Consider the following 21,802-nt stretch of genomic DNA (forward strand, 5'->3'; position numbering starts at 1 on the left):
CTCAGCTGGGCCCAGGCTGGAGGAGGTGGCAGAATCTGGATCTGGAGGTAGCAGGGTGCAGGTTGCCTGAAAATGTAGAGGAGCAGGTTCAGCATCGCTCTCCGAGAAGGGAAAAAGCAGCCTCCCCAGCAGCATGGTGCTAGGGACACAAGGGAGATGCCAGACTGTGCATTATTTCGGTGTTGCCCCTAACCCCATGCTTTCTCCTCCCAGAGGTTGGCAGCTGTGCCTCTTCACCCCTCTTCTGCGGAGCTGGCACTTGCGTGCTCACCCTGGAGGGATACAGCTGCTTGTGCCACCCCGGCTACATGTTGGACCCCAGCCACCTCCGCTGCATTGGTAGGTTGGCACCTCTTCTGTCTGCCGGGCCTTGATGGACTGTTTGGTCCTTTAGGCTCCTGGGGGAAGGTTTTCTGGCAGCTCTGCTGAGCCCCTGCCCACCTGCTGCACCATGGGGCTGGCAGGCGGCTGTGGGTGGTGACTGCCTGTCTTCCTTCCTTGCCTGAGCACAGATGAAGATGAGTGCCTGAAAGATCCTTGTGCTGGAAAAGGTCGCTGCATCAACAGCGTGGGCTCCTATTTGTGCCTCTGCTACTCTGGGTACACCCTGGCTGTCTCGGAGGGCAAGCAGAGCTGTGAGGGTAAGCAGTGTCTGCCTGGCACAGGGCTGCCACCTCTCCCGGGTCTCCCCAGTCTCCTGCCCTCGTGTGCTCTCATGCATGTTCATGCACACCTGCACACATCTGCACACACACATGCACACCTGCAAACCCACAGGTCTACCCACGGGCAGCCTGATCCATGGGGATCACCCTCTCCACCGTGCTCAGGGACAGGACCTTGCCCATGGCAATCCGGGCAGGAGCCTGTGATGCCAGCCCTAATTGTAGCAGGGGGGGTGCTAGTAAAGATGAGAAATGGGGGAGAACCTCAGCACGGGTGCCCAGGGAAGAGCCTGCTGCAGGTGGAGCAGCTCCTCTCTTGCACCCAGCCTTCCCCACGTGCCGGGGAAGCCTTCAGGACTGTTTCTCTCTCTGTTGCCAGACCGAGATGAATGTGAGCAGCCCTCCACCTGCCGAGGACAGCGATGCATCAACACCCCCGGCTCCTACCGCTGCGAGTGCAAGGAGGGCTTTGCCATGGGCCCCAGGGGACAGTGTGAAGGTGAAGCTTGTTGCTCCCTGTTTCCTTGCCCCTGCTACCCACCCTGTGCAGGAGAAGGCTGCACTGTTTGCTTTTGGGAGCCTGAAAGGAGTGTGTTTCTTGGCAGATGTCAACGAGTGCGTGGATCCCAGCCCTTGCCACAGCGGGAAGTGTGTCAACACTCTGGGATCCTACAAGTGTGTCAGCTGTGGGGATGGCTACCGGCCCAGGAACGGGAGATGTATTGGTGAGGAGCTTGAGCTGTCTCTGGGCAGCACCCTTGTCCCTCGCAGCAGTGCTCCCTACAAGCCTCAAAAGGAGCAGGAGCACAGGGAGCACCCTTCTGCAGGCAGCCACCCTGCGTGGCTGGGCCACAGCACCCTCGTGGCTTGGGTGGTGGGAACGGCCCTGAGCCCCCTCCCATGCCATGTTGCCCTCTGCTGTGTCACACAGACGTGGACGAGTGCCTTGTGGAGGGGACTTGTGCTCATGGACGGTGCATCAACCTGGACGGCTCCTTCCGCTGTTCCTGCTACCGGGGCTACGAGGTGGCACCTGATGGGAAGAGCTGCCAAGGTACTGGGGAGCAGTGGATCCAGACCCTCTGAAGTGTCACGCACCCAGTCCAGAGGTTTCCCTAGGCTCTTCCTGAATGTTTGGCTCTCTCTGAGTCCTGGCCACCATGTTGACTGGTTCTCTCAACATATCTCCTCCTGGTCATGGTTACTCCCACCTGGAGTACAGTGTCCAGTTCTGGAGCCCCCAACACAAGAAGGACATGGACCAGTTGGAGAAGGTCCAGAGGAGGGCCACGAAGATGATAAAAGGGCTGGAGCACCTCTCTTATGAGGACAGGCTGAGAGAGTTGGGGCTGTTCAGCCTGGAGAAGAGGAGGCTCCGGGGAGACCTGATAGCGGTCTTCCAGTACCTCAAGGGGGCCTACAAGAAAGATGGGGAGAGGCTGTTTAGTAGGGCCTGTTGCAATAGGACGAGGGGTAATGGTTTTAAAATAGAGGGGGGTAGATTTAGATTAGAAATTAGGAAAAAAATTTTTTACGATGCGAGTTATAGAACACTGGAACAGGTTGCCCAGAAAGGTGGTGGAGGCCCCATCCCTGGAAACGTTCAAGGCCAGGTTGGATGAGGCTCTGAGCAACCTGATCTAGTCAGGGATGTCCCTGCTCCTTGCAGGGGGTTTGGACTAGATGACCTTTGAAGGTCCCTTCCAACCCTAACCATTCTATGATTCTATGATTCTACTCCGCATCCTTCCCACTCATCCCACTCTCCCTCATGTGCTTATGCAGACATCGATGAGTGTACAGCCCAGGCTGCCTGTCCCTCTGGACTCTGCCTCAACACTGAGGGCTCCTACTCCTGCATGGCTTGTGATGCCGGCTACGCTGTCTCCAGAGATGGCAGCACATGTGAAGGTATCGCTTTCCCAGGGACAGAGGAGTGGGTGCTGGAGGGAATGAGGGAAGAGGCATTGCTGTAGCTGGGTTACTGATGGGGCATGGGGGCTTCATTAGCCTCAGGATCCTTCTCCAGCTCTTTAGCTCAGCAGGGAGCGTGGGGGGCTGCAAGCAAATGTCACCTAGAGCAGTAGGAAGATGATCTTCCTCACATGGGAAAGGGATGGGGGAAAAGGACACATTGATGGGACTCCTGGACTAATGATGACCTGGGGGATGCTGACAAAGGCTGGAGGAGTACAGGAGGCCTGGAAACATGGGCAGAGAGGAGTTGTGTGTGGTTCAGTTCAGAACTGTGTGCCTGGGAACATGCATCCCAAATGTAGGTTCACAGCCAGAGGGGAGAAACCTTGGGTCCACAGCCAGTGGAGAGACCGTGGGCACCTAGACTTCATCATTTTTTCCCCAGTCCTTGATGTAGCTTGGACATATTTAAAAAGGAAAGCTTAATTCAAGGACTCTGCTGTGCCAGATATGCATGTCGGAGAGTTAACACCAGCATCAATCTGTGTTGGTTGCATTGCTGAGACATGAGAGCACTCTGTCCCAGTGCAGGCAGGGAAACTCCCTCCTTGGTGGCTGCCCCAGGGGATGTCCTGGGCTTGAGATGTCTTGGTGCAAATTCCTTGTTTGTGGCAAGGGAAGGGAGAGGGCAGAGCTGGCAAAGGTATTTGTTTAAAGATTGGCCATGTGCTGTGAATTTCTCTCTAGAACACTGCAGAGCCCTGCAGCCTGCGCATAGCTGGCAAACAGAAGATTTTGTTTTTGATGTGACTCTCAGAAGATCTCCCTGCATGAGGGCCTCCAATGGGAGAGGAGAGGGAGGCTTTCCTCCCTCTATTCTCCTCTGCTTTGATGTCCGAGAAAGCCAGTGTGAAATGAGCTTATTTTCCATCTGATTTTTAGGTGCAGTGGAAGAATCATGGTTTAATCCCTTCCATCTGCCCTCCTCCTTTCCCAAGACTCCACGTGAGCCCTTTCTCAGCCACTTTGTCCCAGCTGTGTCACGAGGTCACCTTATCAGGGTTCGATACTATTTGGGTCACGCTGACCTGATGGCAGGATGGCATGTTCTTCCCTGCCTTGGTTGGTGGCCTTGTCTGTGAATCTGTGTTTCATATCTGAAAAACGATAAGGGTTTCATGATAGTTTTGTGATAAATAAACTAGGTTATGGTTCATCTCCAGAAGGATTCAAGAATGTTGTTACTTGCAGCCCTTTGAGACTGAAAAGCTGGGAATCCTGCATTGAGGGGGTACAGAGCGATGCTGGTTTATGCCTGTGGCATGCTCAGTGCTCTGTGAAGGGGAAGAGAAGGTCCCTGCCCTCAGGAGCTGCCAGTCTCAGAGCTTTAGCTTCTAGCAGGGGAGAAGACTAGAGCAGGACCTTCTCCACTAGCGTGTCTTCTTCTGCCTCCACACCACTCCATCCTTCTGATTAGCAGTGTCCTCCAATGCTTCCCCCTACCTCATGGGCCTGCAGACAACGGCAGTCTGCTGGCATCTCACAGCCCTCTGTTAGAGGGAAGGTGCCCCTCTCTCCTCTGCTGTGAGCAAAATCCTCAGAGTGCTGACAGGCTCTGGCCGAGACCTGGTGAAGCTGGGTGGAAGATGGTTTGTGGGGAGCTCTGCAGCTGGGCAAGAGCTGATGTAGACCCCTGGCCAGCTTTGCCAGGAGAAGGACATTGCAGGCAAGTCTGGCAGGTAGGAAAGCAGATCTGCAGAAGGTATGGCTGGTGCTGAGTTACTTTCCTGGTGTTCACTCTTGTGCAGTTGGCTGAAGAGAGAGTTTGTCAGCAACTGTAGCTCTGCACTGGCCTTTTGGTGGTTGTGATACCCAGTGCAGAGCTCTGCTGGAGGTGGTCACTAGGGTTAGCTCACGGAATCACAGAATGGCTGAGGTTGGAAGGGATCCCTGGAGATATTTTGTCCAATTCCCCTGCTCAAGGAGGGCCATCTAGAACTGGTTGCCTAGAACCGTGTCCAGATGGCTTTTGAATATTTCCAAGGAGAGAGACTCCACAACCTCTTTGGGCAACCTGTGCTCAGTAACCCTCACAGTGCAAAAGTGTTTGCTGATGTTCAGTTGGGACCCCCTGTGTTTCAGTTTGTGCCCGTTGCCTCTGATCCTGTCACTGGGCACCACTGACTTAGGGCTGGGATACAGTTTGTCCTGGTCCCTATGATGGAGGGGAGTGAAGGGTCTGGGCTGACTCCTCACACCCTAGTATCAAGGAGTCTCTGCCCTCACTGTAACGGGATAGTATGGGAAGGCAGCTCAAACCCACTTTGCAGGCCAACAGCTGGATGATGGCTTCTCTGGATGGGGATCTTCTCCAGTGGCAGCAAGAGCTGGGACCTCACTCTGTGCTGTGCCCTTCTGCTTGGCAGATATGGACGAGTGTGAGGACCCTGCTGTTCAGTGCCTGGCGGGAGAGTGTAGGAACACCCCGGGCTCCTACGAGTGCCACTGCCAGGCTGGCTTCGAGCTCATCAACGGCACAGTGTGCAAAGGTACGAACCCCATCCCTGCAGCCCTCTGAGTCCAGGATCCTCCCTATGGATCCGCCTGCTTGGCAGGGAGGGTGCCAGTGCCAAGGCAGATGATGCTACCGTGCATGGCACATCCATAAGGTTGTGAGGATGTGACTCTCAGAAGTCAGAAGTCCTGCCAAATGCAGGATTACCATGGACAGGGAAGGTCTCTGTCTCCATGGTGAGAAAAAGAAAATGAGGGGCCAGGAGCCCTGCAAGGGCTGCCTGTAAGAGACTAGGGAGAGGGAATCCGTGTGGCTTTGGTGTCCCCAGGGCTGGGTGCGTGGCCCTGACTCTGCTCCCTCTGCAGATGTGAACGAGTGCCTGAACAGCGAGATCTGCAGCCCCAACGGCGAGTGTCTCAACAGTCATGGATCCTACTTCTGCATTTGTGCTCCTGGCTTCTCAAACGCGGCTGGAGGAATCAGCTGCCAAGGTGAGCTGGAGGATGGCAGGGACATATCTCAGGTCCTGTCCTCTGCTCACTCTCCTGTGAGATCCAGGTTGATGATTTTGGCCTTGTTTTGCAGATGTGGATGAGTGCACAGACACATCCCGGTGCTCACAAGGCCAGTGCCTGAACACAGAAGGCTCCTACAGGTGTCTGTGTGAAAATGGGTTCAAACACTCCCAGGAGACTGATGACTGCGTGGGTGAGAGCTCATTGTTGGGGAGTTCAGCTCCCTGGGATTTGGGGGCATGGATGCAGCCAGTGCAGGGGGCAGAGCAGTTCTGTTCCCAGCACCCAAAGTTGCTGGTGACTTGTAAGGAGGACTAGCCATGGCTCAGGGGCCTCTGGCCAACTGAACTTGACCCAGGGGCTGCAATGAGCAAGCAGGGCCCCCATCTAATGATCCTCATCACCTTGCCCTCCTCCCTGCAGATGTGGATGAGTGTAAAGAATACGGGGATGCCATCTGTGGCACATGGCGGTGCCAGAACAGTCTGGGTTCCTACCATTGTATCATGGGCTGCCAGCCTGGCTTCCATTGGACCCCCTTGGGTGACTGCATCGGTGAGTACAGCCCTGGGTGTCCCCATCCCTCCTCCTGGCAGGGACAGGGTAGCTGTGGGACATCTCTGCCAGGGACGCGGGGGAGAAGGAGGAGGAGGAGGAGGAAGCATGTGGCTGGTGGGGAGGCAGATAGTGCTGAGGGTTTGTTTTCTTGGCTGAGCTGCCTGCTTGTGTCTAGACTTCTCTCTTCCTGGCATCTGGAACAGGCAGTGCATTGTGCTGTTTTCCATTCAAGGAGAGTCCTGGGCAGGTCACAGCCATTCCAGGCTTGGGGCTGGACTGCAGCTCCCAGTAAGCTGTGCTTGTTGGGGCTGCTGCCTCTGCCAGTCACCTGCCTGGCAGGGATGAGTGAGGGGAAAGGTTGCTGATACCACCATGTGTTAGGCTGGGGAGTTCGGGTTTGGAGTTCAGGCTCCAGCAAAGAACAAAGGGCTTTCTGCAGTTTTTGAGGCTCCCCTCAGCTCAAGGAAGGCTGCAACAAGGAGAAGCTGCTGCCAGCCGCTGGGCTCTGGGCTGTGCATCTTAGACTTAGCATGTGGAGCTCCTCCTGGCCTTGGGAGATGTGGGCTGCGAGCTGTGGGCACGTGGCTGCCCTGCGTGCTCCAGGGAAATCTCCCCTGTGCAGTGGTAGGAGGGGAGCAGGATGCAGCCAGTGGGGCTGTTAACCTGCCCTCCAAAGGCAGAGGACCCAGTTGTGACTGTCCAACCCCACCAGGCTGGGAGAAGGCAGAGATTGCTCCCTGGACCTATAGTAGTTGGAGAAGTACCAGGTCAAGAAGAATGGGGCAGGAGGGTGTCATCCTAGATCTGTCTGCACTTGCCCCACACACTTCAGTTGCATCCTTGTATCTCCTGCTGATGTGAGCCTGTAGGCTCTGTGTCCCTTTACGCCTGTGCTACCCTCAGTCACCCCTGGCAGCCACCTTCCATGCTTCTCATCCATTTCCCATTCCCACTCAGCTCCTGTTGCTGTGTCCACATGGTCCCTCTGCATCTCTGGGTGTTGCAGAAAGCTTCTCTTAACGTGCACACACATAGCAGAGGAGTGAGTGGAGCAGCACCAGACCCAGTCCCTCACACCAAGGGAATGCCTGCCCCATCCCCAGGGCTTGGAGTCAGAGCAGAAGGGCCTGGGCAGGGAGGGTCCATTGGGAAGGGTGGTGTCTTGGCCAATTCCTGCTCTCCACTCTGCTGCAGATATAGATGAGTGCGCCAACGAGACGCTGTGCGGGAGCCACGGTTTCTGCGAGAACTCAGAGGGCTCCTTCCGCTGCCTCTGCGACCGTGGCTACGAGAGCTCACCCTCTGGGCACTACTGCGTCGGTGAGTCTCCTGTGATCGCTCTGCCAGTCAGTGAGGGAGAGCCATGGGCACATGCTAGGCTGGTGTCCCCGCTGTGTGACAGCTCCTGGGGCATGGATAGGGACTGGATCCACACGTGGAGAATCCCAGACATGGACAGGGAAGCTCATGGAGGCAAAACCCCTCCCCTTAGCACAGCAGATCCTTGGATACAAAGGAGCAAGGCTCTGTGAAAAGCAAGCAGCTCCCAGTGAACATGGATCCCTTCTCTGTGCAGGTGGAAAGGAGGTGCTTGTGGGCTGGAAGCACTGAAGGTGCTAGAGAGGTATTTTAATGGGTGCCTAGAGAGAACAGGCAGGATGCAGGATAATGAAAAACATTTTCACCATAAAGACAGGTGGGCAGTGGAACAGATACCCAAGATGACTGTGCAATCGCCATCCTTGGAAGTTTTAAAGATGCAACAAGACAAAGTCCTGAGCAGCCTGGTGGGATCCCATAACTGACTCTGCTTTGAACCAGCGGTCAGACTAGAAACCTCCATTGATCCCTTCAAACCTGGATAATCCTGTGATCCAGCAACTCACTGCAAGCTGGAGTTCAGGCTCCTTGAATCCACTGAGAGCAGGGCAGGAAGCTCTTGCCAGACTTGTGTTGAGCCACAGTGTGAATAGAGCTCTCTCAACTTGTCCCTAGCATATTCCATCTCCCTGCTGAAGGGTGACCTAATCCTGCAGACCATGCACAGGCTGCCCATGCAGAGGCAGGGCTCCAGCTGTCATGGCTGCTCCTTGCTTTGCAGATGTGAATGAGTGTGAGCTGATGGTCGCCGTGTGCGGGACTGCGCTCTGTGAGAACGTGGAAGGATCCTTCCTCTGCCTCTGCCCCAGCGACCACGAGGAGTATGACACAGAGGCAGGGCAGTGCCAGCCCCGAGCAGCCATGGGTGAGTAGGCAGCTAGGACAAAAGCATGGGTGGCAGCTACAGCAGGAGCATGGTAGCCCTGGCTGGGGTGAGATAAAGGTGAGGGGATACCTGGGCTGTACAAGCCCATGCAGGTATGGGCAAACTTTCATCTAGGAAGAGCTGAGGAGCCTGAAAGTGGGGACCTAGGGAGGCCATGCTGTCAGTGATGGGTGTGCTCTGGGACCTCCTAGGTGTGGGATGCTGCATTGGGGTGCCAAGGGCCCTATCCTGTCCCTGCTCTGCTGTCTTCTAGAGGGCCCTGAGACACACGCAGCCCACCTCTCTGACAGCGCAGAGCGCAAGCAGTGCTACTACCACATCAGCGATGTTCGCCTGTGTGACAGCGTCCTGGCCAAGAACATCACCAAGGAGGAGTGCTGCTGTACTGTGGGAGCAGCCTGGGGTGACAACTGTGAGACTTACCCCTGCCCCATCTCGGGCACAGGTAGGACTGTGACCCCACCACATCAGGCAAGGCCAGTGCTTTGCTGACCAGCTCCACCTTGGTTGCACTAACGAGGTGATTCTTTTCTTTCCATCTCCCCTTGGCATCTGCCTCCTGGCCAGTGGAGTACCAAGAGATCTGCCCTCTCGGGAAGGGCTATATTCCCCAGGAAGATCCGCTCTCGGGAAAAGTCTCCTTCACAGGTACTAGCACCATTTTCTCTCATTTCTTCCAAGAGGAAGAGGGAGGCTGCTGTGCAAAACCCTGCATAGGAATGCATCCAACAGAAATATCTCCCCGGGCCTGTGGTGGGGGATGCTAACATCCTCCTGCTGCTTTCCTCCATCCAAAGGAATCCCAGATTGCCAGTATCAGCAAGCTGGAAGTGCCCCTTCTTCCAGTCCTCCCTCACTATTGGCAGTGGTTCTTTCTTGGTGCAAATCTCCCGTGCCCGTTTTGAACCAGGGATGGGATCCAGTAAGGCACAACCCTCCCAGTTACTGATCAGATCTCTCAGTGTCTGGCTGGCTCATTCTTTGGCACTTCACCTCCAGGGGGTTGTGTTCTCAACCTTCCAGAAACACACATGAATTTCCTATTTGTGAAAGTATCCTGTTCCGCATCATCCTTCCTCCGGCACTGCCTGTGGGTGCTTCCCCCTCTGCTCCCAGGCATGGGACTGGGAGAGGCGGCGGACTCACTCGGGGACCTGCCAGTGATCCAGGCCCAGGTGCTATGCCAGCTTTCTGCGGGTACAGCACCCAGGCCACCTTGCTTCCACGACTCTGCTCCCTGAGATGCTCTCTGCCTCCCTCTATCCCTCTCTCAGACATGGATGAGTGTGAGATATTCGGCTCCGAGTTCTGCCGCAATGGACAGTGTATGAACACGGTACCAGGCTACAAGTGCTTCTGCCGTACAGGCTACTTCTATGACTCCAGCAAGCTTGAGTGTGTTGGTAAGCTGGCCTCAAAGAGCAGTGGGCACCCCACTGTGCATGGAGAGAGAGCTGTGCTGCTGCACCCAGAGTTGTCCCTGCTGCCCACGCTACAGGGCCAGATCTGGGTGACAGGCTGCCTGGGACTCTCCTGGGGAATGAGAGAGGAGGTGGCAGGAGTCCCCCAAGGTCCCTATTTGGGCAGGGAAAGGGTCACATTGCCCCTGTCTGTCAGCCTGAAATGTTGCCCTGTCCTTGTGTGTGGACAGACCAGGACGAGTGTCAAAACGAAGTGTACTGCATCAATGGCGAGTGTCTGAACACGGACGGCTCCTACCACTGCTTCTGCAGCCTCCCTCTTGTGCTGGATGCCACCGGCAACCGGTGTGTGAACGTCTCTGGCAGGGCAGGTGAGCCCGAGCCCCCGCCTCAGATCACCTTCACTCCACACATCCTGCCCCGTGGCTGGGTCTCCTGGGAGGGAGCAATGAGTGGGGGCTCGGTGCTGGGCTGAGGGGTGCACAGTGTGCAGCCACAGCAGGGGTGGCAGGAGCTGGGGTGCACAGTCATCCCTCTCAGGACAAGGGGAGTGGCACTCTTTTGGATTATTTTCATGGCATCCTTTGCTTGTGGCACTCACAGATGCCTTGGAGGAGTACGAAATCCACCTGGATGTCTGCTGGCAGACCGTCGCCGACTACATCTGCCAAGACCTGCTGCATGGCGAGCAGACCACGTACACTGAGTGCTGCTGCCGGCTCGGCGAAGCCTGGGGCCAGAACTGCGCGCTCTGCCCACACAGGTCCTCCGGTGAGTGGAGTGGCACGGGCAAGCATCCCCCGGCAGAGGCGGGGACAGGCAGGGCTGCAGCCAGTCGTGTAGTGCAGGGCCAGCTCGTGTAGTGCAGCGAGGGCTCCTCTTGCCGTCTGCATTGCTGAAGCGAGCCCAAGGACTGGGTAAACCCCCTGCCTCTCCAGGGCTGAGCTGCACCAGTGGGTAGGATGTGGCTGGCACTGGTTTGCAATGAGTCCAAGGTGTTTGAGGGGAGAGCTACTCTCTGCATCCTGCTGCTCCTGCTTGGCTTAGGAGAGGTGAGGCAGTAGCAGCCTGAGATGGGAGCACACCGGGAACTAGCGTTCTCACTTCTCAAGGACTTAGTGCCCTGGACAGGTGCTGGTTTTCTCAAAGATGGGGTCCCATCAGGAAACTACAGAGCTGCAGCTTTGGAGGCTACTGAACGCAGGCCTGGCTCTGCTGGCCCAGTATGGGCACACCCTCTTCAGCCCTAGCAACCTGTCGAGCCAGGCTGCACTGACCCTTCCTTTTCTCTCACCACTTGCAGCTGATTTTGCTTTCCTGTGTAATGGGGCCAGTGAAGACAGTGAGAGAGAGGCTGAGTTCCGAGAAAGACCTCGGTATGAGTACGGACCGGGCTTGGAAGACCCCCACTATGGCCTTCCCAGCCCAGATATGGGCCCCTACTACAACTACCTGGAGTCTGAGTATGGGAATCCTGATGCTGGTTTCCCTCGGAGGGAACCCAACAGCGAGTTTCGTGGCAGCCCTCTCCACTACGGCCCAGGGCGGTCCCCACCCCGCTACCTGCCTAGCCAAACTGGTGAGTACTGGAAGATATAGAGAGGTGCCTTCCCACCCAGCCTGTCTCCATGGGGACTGCCTGGCAGCTCCCACCCCAGCCAGGATGCTGCAGGCTTGTGGCAAGCTCTGCTCCTGGCTGCCCTGAGTTGATCCCGGCTCCGGCAACACCGTCTTGCCACATGCCTGATGTCCCCCTCTGGGTGGGCAGGGGGTCACCCCCGCTCTCACACCGTGCCTTGCCACCCTCCAGGCCTCTACGAGGGTTTCGAGGGGCTGCAGGCTGAGGAGTGCGGGATCCTCAACGGCTGCGAGAACGGGCGCTGCGTGCGTGTCCGGGAGGGCTACACCTGTGATTGCTTTGATGGCTTCCAGCTGGACATGACCCGCATGGCCTGCGTGGGTGAGTGGTGGCTGGTGCGGGGAGGGCTGCTGGGTGCTGCAGCCGGGCTGTGCGGGCAGCTGGGTCCCACATCCCTTGGCGGCTGCCGCTCTCTGGTGGTGCCGGCCGGGACGGCTGCCGGGGGAATCCTCGCTCTCCCTGGTGCCCTGTCACACAAATCTGGGAGAACGGTCCTGGAGGTTCTGCTGGCAGCTAGGTCAGGGCACAGCGGGGAGCAGACGATGGCTCCCTTCTTCAGATAACACTCTCTCTCATACATCACCAGCCGCTGTTACCCTGTCCCTGCTTACTTTCCTCTACGTCCACCACTGCCCTGTGAAATGCCTCACTTCCCTCCCTGCCTTACAAGACACAATCTCTAAAGCTTCTCTCTGCATCTTCCCTACATCCCTACACCGTGTCTCCATCCTTTTCACAGTGCAGCTCCCAAGCCAGCTGAGGCCCCAGGCAGTCCACAGAGCCACTCTTTTTCCTTAGGCACGGCACTTACTCCAGCTCCCAGCATTGCACAATACAATCATGCAGCTTCTTCGTACAGAACTCATGCTCTCTGCCTCCCCAAATGCTGCTGGGCAGAGCCTGACCTGTTACTCTCTCTTCTGCATGTGTGCACTCTGTTTCTCTTTCCTTGGCTGCAGCGCTTTGCACTTGCCGTCAGTGAATTTTGTCTGGTTGGTTTTGGAGCGCTTCCCTGCTTGATCGGAATGAGTCTGACCCCTGCAAAGGGCTTGCAGCCTGGCATCACACACAAACATTTTATAAGCATGAGGATTCTTCCTTCGTCCACCTTAATGACAACATTGGATGGAGCAGGGATCAGGACAGACCCCTGCAGGCTATGCTTTAAGTGGCTTTTATTACAACAGCCAGGCATTGCCAATTACCTTCAGAGTGCAGCTTTGCAGCCCATTGTGCAATTGCCGTGGTTTCACCTAGACCTTATTTTCTCATTCTGCTTGAGTGTGTCATGTGAGAGCGTGTTGAAACCCTCACCGTGGCCAAAGCACATCATATCCACCGCTTCTCCCTTATCTGACAGACCAGTTATCAGGTCAGCGAAGGGAACCAGATTGGCTTAACATAATCAGGCCTTAACAGATCTGCACCAGCTATTTAATGACCCTGGGATCCTTTGGAGGGTTATGACCTAATCACTCACAAACTTGGTCTAAGGGAATGGGGGTGCATAGTCTGCAATTCTGGATTCCTCCTTCTCTGTTTTTGAAGATAGTTACCAGATTCACACTTCCGCAGGTCTCTGAGACCTCTTTTAGCCTCCATGTTGGAGGGAACTGCCAATTTTTCTGGGACTGCAGGAGCATTAAGTATGTGCAGCAGGCCTTAGCAATATGGATGCTTTATCTATCCAGTTGTTGAACCTCACCGTAGCAGTATGGCCTTTCCCTCCCCGCGCTCTTGCACCCTTGTTTAGACACTTCAAACATAGTCCGTGCCCTGTCTGGTCACCATGAGTATTTTTATGACGGCTGGAACAAAGCCTGCGTTAGCTGCTCCAGCCAGCTGGGTGTTGGCTGGCTTTTGTTTCCTCCGCTGATAAGGACCAGACTGACATTCCCCATTGTTTCCTGCTAACGTAGTTGTGGAGCCTTTGCTTGTTGCCTTTCCTGTCCCAGACTAACTAGCACTCTTTTTACACTGGAGCCTGTCTCATGTTTTTTTTTCCCTTCAGTTCTCCTATGTGGTGCTTAGTGACCCCCGTGTTTTACCTTGCTGACTTCAGGCCTTTATAGTTCTCCTGAGGCTGCTGCAGTGCTTCCCCTCTCGCCTCCCTATGGGGACAGCTTGCTCTTGCCCCACAAGATGGGCTGCCTGCCCCAACCCCTGCCTGAGCAGGCAGGCTCCATAGCTTGGTGCGCACTGCTCATGCAACTCTACCGCTTCTGGTTTTCAGGTGCCTCTGGGCTTCTCCTCTCAGTTTGGTGGTCCATAGCCAGACCAGCCTGCCTGCTCTTCCTCCTTTTACCTTTCCCCAGCACCCCCAGCAAGGCTGCCTCCCTCCGCTTCCCAGGATGCGGAGCACATCTCCCTTGATGTGCTGCCTAACATCTCCTCCTTGGGCTTCTGAGCAAGTCCATCGAGTCCATGGCAATGTTCTGCTCCTGAGGTTTAGCCCAAGTCTGCCACGCCCATTCAACCATTGCTTTGGCCGCGTACAAAGGCTGCCTTATCCCTCAAGCTCTCTCACCTCACATTTTTCCTCTCCTCCTTCTCTGTCCCATGACTGCTGTACTTCCTCCTACTGCAGTTGGAGGTTTTGCTTCCAGCCTCCCTTCCTGGGGTTGCACTTCCCTTTCTTTGCCAGACAGCCCTCTCCATCTGTGGTGGTGATAACCCAAGGTCCTGAGATCCTCCTGGGGTTTGCTGGTCACTGCCGGGGCCTTTGCTCTCCCTTGGGTGGCCGGCTGAACCCATCAGCTGCTCCCCACTCCTGTTCCCTGGTGATCTGCAGGGGATGAGGCTGGAGTTTGTATTCAGAGGGCTTGGACCTGCCTTGGCAGGTGAGGATTTGGGCTCTGGAGGTTCTGTGGGTGCAAACAAGGGCTCTGGGGTGCACAGGGATACTCTGCCCAGCTGGTGGCCTCACTACAAGTTGGGGTAGCTCAGGCAGGGTGTCCAGGTAAGTGCAGTTAGCAGAGCAAGATCTATCAAAGTGAGGTAGCTGCTGCAGGACTCGCGTGCATGCTCTAGCCCAGGGGTGAGCCAGCCGAGTGAGCCCTTTGGCACAGTTTGCAGGTTAGTAAAACAAGCCCTTGTTTGCGCAGCATGAGGTCCCTCTGTGTTCTGGTCCTGGAGGTGATAATCAGCCTCTCAGGGCCATCATCATCTGCCTTTTTGGCCTTGTGGGATCAGGAAAGGGTGTTTTCCAAGGCTGGAGGCAGCCTTTCTCCCAGATCTTATGCTAGCACAACTTAGGAGCAGGGAGCTGCTAACTTGGGGATGTCACCAGATGCAGAGTGTGGTGGGGAGGCCTTATCTGGTGTGCATTGCTGGGGGGGGACTCCCTCCTGTGCTGGGGGATGCCAAATGCTGGGGATGTCATTCTTCAGGACTGAGGAGGTCCTGCGGATGTGCTGAGGAGGGGGGGGCTGGTGGGGATCCTGCAGGTGCTGGGCGGGGGGTGGTGCATGGGCCACCTGGGTGGGGGGCCTAGGGAGGTGGCAGGGGCACAAGGAGATGTTGGCTGCGGGCTGGGACTGCTCACTGTGCTCACCCCCACCCTTCTCCTCCTTGCAGACATCAATGAGTGCGAGGAGGTGGGTGGCCCTGAGCCCCTGTGCCGGGGCGGCACCTGTGAGAACACGGAGGGCTCCTACCGCTGCCACTGCTTGCCGGGCTATGTGGCCCTGGCCCAGCCCCACCACTGCGTGCCCCAGACAGCCCAGAGCCCAGCAGCAGCGTAGCTCTAGGGGAGTGTGGGTGAGGGTGCTCCCCTTCGGTGCGTGACTCCGGCACCCAGGACCTGGGAGCACGGAGAAAGGCCCCCTGGGACTGCGGGTGCTTCGAGGCTCTTCGCTCCTTCCCCTCCAAAGCGCACAGCTTCCCCGCCACCCATCTCTACAGGCCGTGGCTGAGCTCCCAGCCTCTGCACCCCCCTCCTCCCTGCCAGCCCCTGCTCCTGCCAAAGCAGAGCCCACCCTGGCCCCCAGCACCTGTCTCATTGCCCCATGCCATGGAGGCTCGCAGGACGCCTCCCCCTGCCACGCAGCCCCAGCCTCCCTGCCTCGCTCTGCCGAGAAAGGGGGTTCATCTCCCCGCCACTGCTGCACTGACCTAGTGACAAGCCTCACCCACACCGCAGGTGCTGGCCCCACTCCTCGTGAAGCATCCAGTCCCCAGGCCAGAGCTTTCGGGGGGGGTCAACTCCAGCTTCCTAAAGCTGCTGCCTAACCTTGGGGCGTTGGGGAGAGGCTGGAGGAGCCTCAGGGCCAGCTCTCCCTGCAGCCAGCCCAGGCACATCCCTTAGCCCCGCACTTGGCCTTCATGTCCCGTGCTGGCTGGGCAGGGGCCAAGGGCAGGTCAAGCTTAATTTCTGTAAAGTTGTTGATGAATTTATTTTTTTTTAACCAAGTCTGCTGGAAACTTCTCTCATGTTGTTAAATAAAACATTTATTTTGGGCCCCTGTGGCTCAAGACACTGGGGCTGGTCAGAACTGTGCTTGTCTTGCCTCTGCCAATGGGTACCAGAGCCACATCCTCCCCTGTGGGTCCCGCCTGGCAAGGCCACTCCATTCTCGCAAGCCAATTCTTACCACTCTCACGCTGGCACCCAGCCTCCTCCTGCTCCTGAGCCAGAGCAGAGACCCTTGCCAGGCCAAATACTTGCTTATCTCCCCAGCCCAGTGCCAGCTGCAGGAGCCAGCTCCAGCCTGCACAGACAGCACAGCAGCTAGGGCCACCCCATGAGACACCCTGCCTTGTTCACACTCAGTGGGGCTGCAGTCTAACCATGAGAGCACGTAGGTTTCTGCAGCTGGCAAGAGCCGTTGGGAGGAAGATGCTTTTCCAGCCCGAGCCCTCACTAGAAAGGCCTTTACCTATGCTGCAGCAAGCAAGGCCATGTTCTACACAACCACCTCCTCAAGGAGCCTTTGCACAGTTTCAGGCCAGCACAGGACCAGCAAGGCAGGAGCACAGCCAGACATCGCCAGCTGGACACTCTGGCAGCCAGCAGCAGAGATGCATGGCTGCTTGCAGGTCACCCACACTCAGGCCAGCATACCACCTCTATCCATGCCTTCAGCTGAGAAAATAAGACCAGTCAAACTCCAATTAAATGATGCCCAGCCACTCTGCTTTTCCTTTTGCTCCTCCAGTCACAGAGGACAACACAAGCAGATTTTGTCTAGCCTTTATTAAAAGGAAAGTTCTAAAAAGAGGTTCAGGAGCTCCCAGCAGCTCCGAGTTAGTAATAGTGCAAACTATTGGTTAGAGAAAGAATCATCCCTGCAGAGACATCAAATGCCATTTGGCTTTGCATCCACAAAAAGGAAGTTTTCCCAGCCACCGTCCTACTGCCTTGAGCAGGGGCCCAGGACAGAGCAGCCTCAGGGAAAGTCTCCTCTCCTTCCTTCTCCTTCAGCTGCATGGATGGCAAACGCAGATCCCAGGGGCATCCCAGTCGTGATGGAGCAGGAGAAGCACAGAAAGGTGGATGTAGCTGGCATTCTAGAAGAGGCACTGAAGGGTTACCAGGTAGCAGCTCAGACACTAGCCAGGTTCATCGCAGAGAAATTTCTTGGTGAGGACAGACAGCTCCATTTCAAACAACTAAAGCACATCCACAGAGCAGCTGGAAGATGATGCTCAGTTACTCCTGCAGCAGACACTGCTCCCCCTTGAGCTGCCTGAGAACACCCCAGAGGGCTCTGAACAGGGTGAGAGCCCTCTGGCCGCCGCTGACCTTGCAGGAACACAGTACTGGCGGCTCAGAGGATGCGGAGCTCTGAATGAAGCAGTAAGAAATGCTTATTATATAAAAGAATTTGGCCTGTGTTGTCTTCTGTTTTTCCCCTCCCCAAGCCCTACTAATGGCAGGGCTCTCCTCAGCTGGTGATCTGCACTGGTATCTTCCAGCAGAACAACATCTGGTCCTGGTCATCTACCAGCTCCCACTTCACAATCAGTTTAATCTGAAAGAGAAAGTAGGGCAGAAGGAAATGAGAGTTTTCAGGAAACCAAAAGGCAAGGACACAGGGAGGGGAGTTACCACTTGTGTGGAGCAAGGAGGCCCGGGGAGCTCTGCGCAAAGAGGATAGAGCTGAGGCATTGCCCCTGCTGCAGTAGGCAGGCCATGCTCATGCAGTGACTCCTGGAGTATCTTACATGGATGGAGGGTTCTGCTGCATGACACAGGAGATCTCCACACACTGCACTCAGGTCACCACTCTCTTACTAAGCAGAGAGTGGAAACACCCACAGCCTCCCAGCTGAACTGTGCTCTGGAGCCAAGCGCCCCCAGTTCGGGAGCATTTGGCTAGATGCAGCAGGGTCTGCAGAGAGGCTTAGTACAGGAGGATATTTGGGCAGCTGAAGCCACATTTCAGCAGCTGGAGGCAGGCTGCTTCCTCTACTGGGTCTGTCCCAAAGTGGGAACTTAAAACAAGAGTCATGCTCACAGCAGAAGCGCCACCAGATAGCCCAAGGAAGGACAGTAGCTCTGAGGAGCAGACCAGCTGCCTGTTTACTTACACTGGGGTACTCGCTCTTCACAGGTAGTTTATTCAGGTAGCTGTAGGAATGGCCCTTCTGAATGGGGCACTGGATCCCGGACTTGCATCCATCAGGCTCAGGAATGGGAAAGGGTATGTCCACGTGCAGCATCTCACCATAGACCCTCGCTTTGCTGCCCTGGCTCTCGATCTCTGCAGAACACGGAGAAACATGAGCACAGCTCGGGAGCAGGGAACACCTGACGGCCTCCCCTCCGCACACCCCGGAGGCTGCAAGAACACAGCTGAGGGACACTCTTCCTCCTCGGCCACTTCTTTCCACCCAGACCACTCTCCAGCCACCCCTCCCCACTCCTCTCCAAGCAGTGGGATGCAGAGGCGACCACCCCCCCGCTTCGACCCCCCCCCAGCTGGGGCAGCGGTGCTCACTGCTGGCGAAGGTGACGTTGATGCTGTAGGATGTCCCTTTGTGGAGCAGGCAGGGCTGCGTGGGGCAGGGGCTCACGTTCACCTCCTGGATGCTGCCGTCTTTGGAACCTGCAAGGAAGAGCCGGGTTTGCCGGGCCTGCTCCGCCTTGCTGACCCGCACCCCGCCCCCCCCCCCCCCCCCGGCCCCGCTGCCTCCCGGACCCACTCACCGCAGTCCACGAAGCGGAGGGGCTCGGCCAGGGCGGTGGCGGCGGCGCCCAGCGCCAGGAGCAGGGCGAGCGGAGACGGCACCATGCTAGCGGCGGCGAAGGAGCGCGAACGGCGGCAACGGCTGCTCCGCGGCGTCACATGAGCGCGGCGGCCCCGCCCGCCCGTCAGCTGGGCCTCGCCCCGCCCGCGGGGCCGGGCCGGGGGCGGGGGCTGCCCCGTCCGCCCCACAGAGGCTTTCCCAGAGGCGGGGAGGTTGGGCGGGGTTACTCCCACGGTCGGTGCATTTCGGGGAGGTGGCACCAGTGGGTGCGGCGTCTCGAACTGCTGACGCGCCAGAGACCCCCAGCCTCGTGCGGCGGGTGCCGAGACCAGCCCGGGGGTGTTGCGGGTGCTCCCGCAAGCGTTTGACCCAGGCTGCAGCTTACAGCTTTTCGCATCGTGGCGAGCGTTACCCTCACCGGGGTCGGGTCGGGTCGGGTCAGGAACATCGCAGAGATAAGGGCACGTGAGCGCTGATTTGGCAGAGCTGAGGCATCTCCCCCCTGCAGACCTCTGTCCCGCTACGGCCTCCGCCTGCTGCTCCGCGGCTGCGGTGCCGACCCCGGCTAAAAAAGCTAAAAGCCCGGGACTCAAGGGCGGGACCCCCAGGTTCTGCCCAGGCCGTCCGGAGAGGGTGGCACACCGGAAACCCCCGAGGTGTTAGCAGGGCTGAGCGGGGTGTGCACTTCTCTGCTGAGCGGTTTTTGGTTTTTTGTTTTTTTTTTTTTTAAGATTCTGAATAAGCATTCAGTTTGCAGAGGCCTCAGGCAAGCAGACCGGGGTGCTTACAGCAGCCCTATCAAAAGAAAACCCCAAAAGACCTCGCTGAGACCAAACCCACCTAGCACTCTTCATAACCGCCCCGCATAAAGTCTTTTCCTTGCGCTTGGGAACTCATGCCCTTAGAAAGACTTTCCTTCTCTCCGTCCTTCGAGTCTTACAGGTGATAAACAAAGCTGCCTACATGACGCTGGGAACAGAAGCGTGGTCAGGTCAGAGGAACACCATAAACTTCCATTACACTTTCAGGAGATGAGCAGAATCATGCTTGGGAGCAAATTCCACGATGCATTAAACCAGGATGCCTCCCTGTGAGACGGCTCTCCAGATGCCTTTGCTTTGCAGATGCTTTTGTGCGAGAGCAGCAACTACATACATAAAAGGCTACACAGATTTCCAAGGCTTTGAACTAAAAATTATTGAACCTGGGGTCAGAATTAACACATCTGTCCCCCCCAGAACTGGATTAATGAAAAGCCTAATAAGCCCAAGTTCGTAGAACTACAGCCAAGGCCTTTACGCGAGAAAGAAGCAGAAACCTTGTGCCCAAGGTTTTTAGCTGGTATCACACATGACCATCATGCCAGTTTTGCAATAACAGCACTAAGGCTTAAATTCCCTAGCGCAGCATAACCATCATCAGCCCGACAGACCTTGCTTTTAGGCTAATGCCCTTTTTGACATCTGATACAAGATGCCAGGTCACCTTGGAGCACAACATTTTACCAAAATACTTCAGAAATAGTCAATGCAGCTTTAGGCTGGTCTCATTATTTCGCTGAGAGGCAGGCAGGCAGGCCGACCTCCTCCTAGATTACCAACAACATGGGGAGCTTGTGTTAAGGGTGCGGAAACACCAGGAGAAAAAGCTAAGAAAGCCAACAGATAAATTCTTTCTAGCAAGACTGATACTTGAGTTCTTGATTTTTTTAATCCAACCAACTCTATTAAATGAGGAAGAAGTCTACGGTTCCACTTTATGAGCTAGCTACAGCAATGAATCCAAATCCCTCTAACAGCATTACATTTGCAGCTCAGTCAACAGATGCACCTGCAGGCACTACAGCAGCAGTGAATGCAGAAGTCAAGTTCTCAGGAAAATCCACATACAGAGACTAACCAATTTTACTGTTCTTTCAGCCAGAACATGTTCCTTTTGCTACAGATCATCAGAATTCACACTGAAATGCATCGCAAGCCACTCTTGCGTTCAACTCCACGCCAGAGGTTTTATTAGCACCGGTTTTTGAATTGGTGAAACAAGCTCAGTTTTCCAGCAAGACAGATACAAGATTATTTAAGCATACACATTGCAGAGGAGAATAGAGCAAAATATCTAGAGAGTTCAACTCACAGACAAATCTCTTCAATACAGTGTACTTAAACGGAGCTAAAGGAACTCCCCAAACCCAGATACTACAGACCAGAATAAAAAGGGGGAAACAAAACACAACCAAACCTAAAAACCAGATTACAGCAAGCTATCAGGAACAAGCTGACCAACAAAATCACAGCCCAGGAAAGAAGAAAACCTAGACTGTAACTCTGGGTAAGATAAAACCAGCACCATACCACATAGCTGGCTGAAGGAAAAAGCAGATAGTAATAATAATAAAAAAAAAAAAGGTGCAAAGAAGTAGCTGTTCTCCTCCAATACACCCACCTCTCCTAGCCACTCAAAAAATTTGCTCCCAGCACGTGAGTCACTCCTCAGTGTAATGGATTATTAATTGGATTAAATTAACTCTGAGTGAAGCTAGCTGGTTTCTTTCTCATTCTTTCCGTCTGCAGTAACCATCTGAGCAAGATCCCAAAGTGCCTTGAAGGTACTTGTCACGCTTCTGACACTTAACACTGTAAGAATGAAGGCAATTAGAAAGTGAGAGTGTCTGTTTGTTGTGGCTATATCCATTCTCTGAAAGGTGTTCGCAGTGAATGCAGTCACAACATGTGGAAATGCAATGGGATCGGTCTAATACACCCCACAGGAGAGAGCAGGAAAGCCGTAACCATATGGAAAGCAGGCGTGATGACCCTCCCTCTTTTCTCCCAGGAGTTCTTGATTTGCTCCTCCAAATCATCTGCTTTTGGGACACCACGTTGATAATAACTGGGAAACACCCCAATATGTTTTTTAAAACATCAAGTGTTTCAATATGCCTGATTTGAGGATTCATCAGCCGCCGCAGGTATCTGCATTAATAGCAGCTCTGCTGGGACTCTGTCTGTGGCACTTTCCTGGCTTCATCCTAGCATTGCTATAGTTAACCCAAGAGCAAGCAAAACCAAACAGCTCAAACCAGTCTTTATTTGCATGCTCAGGGTGGGACGAATAC

General features: G+C 55.5%; 2 protein-coding genes across 3 annotated transcripts in view; one reads left to right on the top strand and one right to left on the bottom strand.

The window, feature by feature from the left end:
• Positions 1–15,978, top strand: part of LTBP2 (latent transforming growth factor beta binding protein 2) — a 73,776-nt gene extending 57,798 nt beyond the window's left edge. For both annotated transcript variants that reach the window (XM_086748139.1, XM_086748140.1), the window contains exons 16-35: positions 214–339; positions 513–641; positions 1,045–1,164; positions 1,271–1,390; positions 1,597–1,719; positions 2,451–2,576; positions 5,009–5,131; positions 5,463–5,588; positions 5,683–5,805; positions 6,036–6,167; positions 7,365–7,490; positions 8,272–8,415; positions 8,690–8,881; positions 9,004–9,084; positions 9,711–9,839; positions 10,088–10,228; positions 10,461–10,628; positions 11,161–11,436; positions 11,668–11,817; positions 15,073–15,978. In XM_086748139.1, the coding sequence (XP_086604265.1) occupies positions 214–339; positions 513–641; positions 1,045–1,164; positions 1,271–1,390; positions 1,597–1,719; positions 2,451–2,576; positions 5,009–5,131; positions 5,463–5,588; positions 5,683–5,805; positions 6,036–6,167; positions 7,365–7,490; positions 8,272–8,415; positions 8,690–8,881; positions 9,004–9,084; positions 9,711–9,839; positions 10,088–10,228; positions 10,461–10,628; positions 11,161–11,436; positions 11,668–11,817; positions 15,073–15,239 (2,822 nt within the window). In that variant the 3' untranslated portion in view covers positions 15,240–15,978. The remainder of the gene's footprint in view (positions 1–213; positions 340–512; positions 642–1,044; positions 1,165–1,270; positions 1,391–1,596; positions 1,720–2,450; positions 2,577–5,008; positions 5,132–5,462; positions 5,589–5,682; positions 5,806–6,035; positions 6,168–7,364; positions 7,491–8,271; positions 8,416–8,689; positions 8,882–9,003; positions 9,085–9,710; positions 9,840–10,087; positions 10,229–10,460; positions 10,629–11,160; positions 11,437–11,667; positions 11,818–15,072) is intronic.
• Positions 15,979–16,671: 693 nt separating this feature from the next.
• Positions 16,672–18,803, bottom strand: NPC2 (NPC intracellular cholesterol transporter 2). Its single transcript, XM_086748804.1, has 4 exons — positions 18,647–18,803; positions 18,438–18,545; positions 18,028–18,200; positions 16,672–17,468 (listed from the first exon to the last, which is right to left on the bottom strand). The coding sequence occupies exons 1-4, from the start codon at positions 18,729–18,731 to the stop codon at positions 17,382–17,384; spliced, it is 453 nt and encodes a 150-aa protein (XP_086604930.1). The 5' UTR covers positions 18,732–18,803; the 3' UTR covers positions 16,672–17,381.
• Positions 18,804–21,802: the final 2,999 nt, after the last annotated feature.

The sequence above is a fragment of the Chlamydotis macqueenii genome, chromosome 5, assembly GCF_036417535.1.
Source record: "Chlamydotis macqueenii isolate bChlMac1 chromosome 5, bChlMac1.mat, whole genome shotgun sequence".
Classification (NCBI taxonomy): Eukaryota; Metazoa; Chordata; class Aves; order Otidiformes; family Otididae; genus Chlamydotis; species Chlamydotis macqueenii.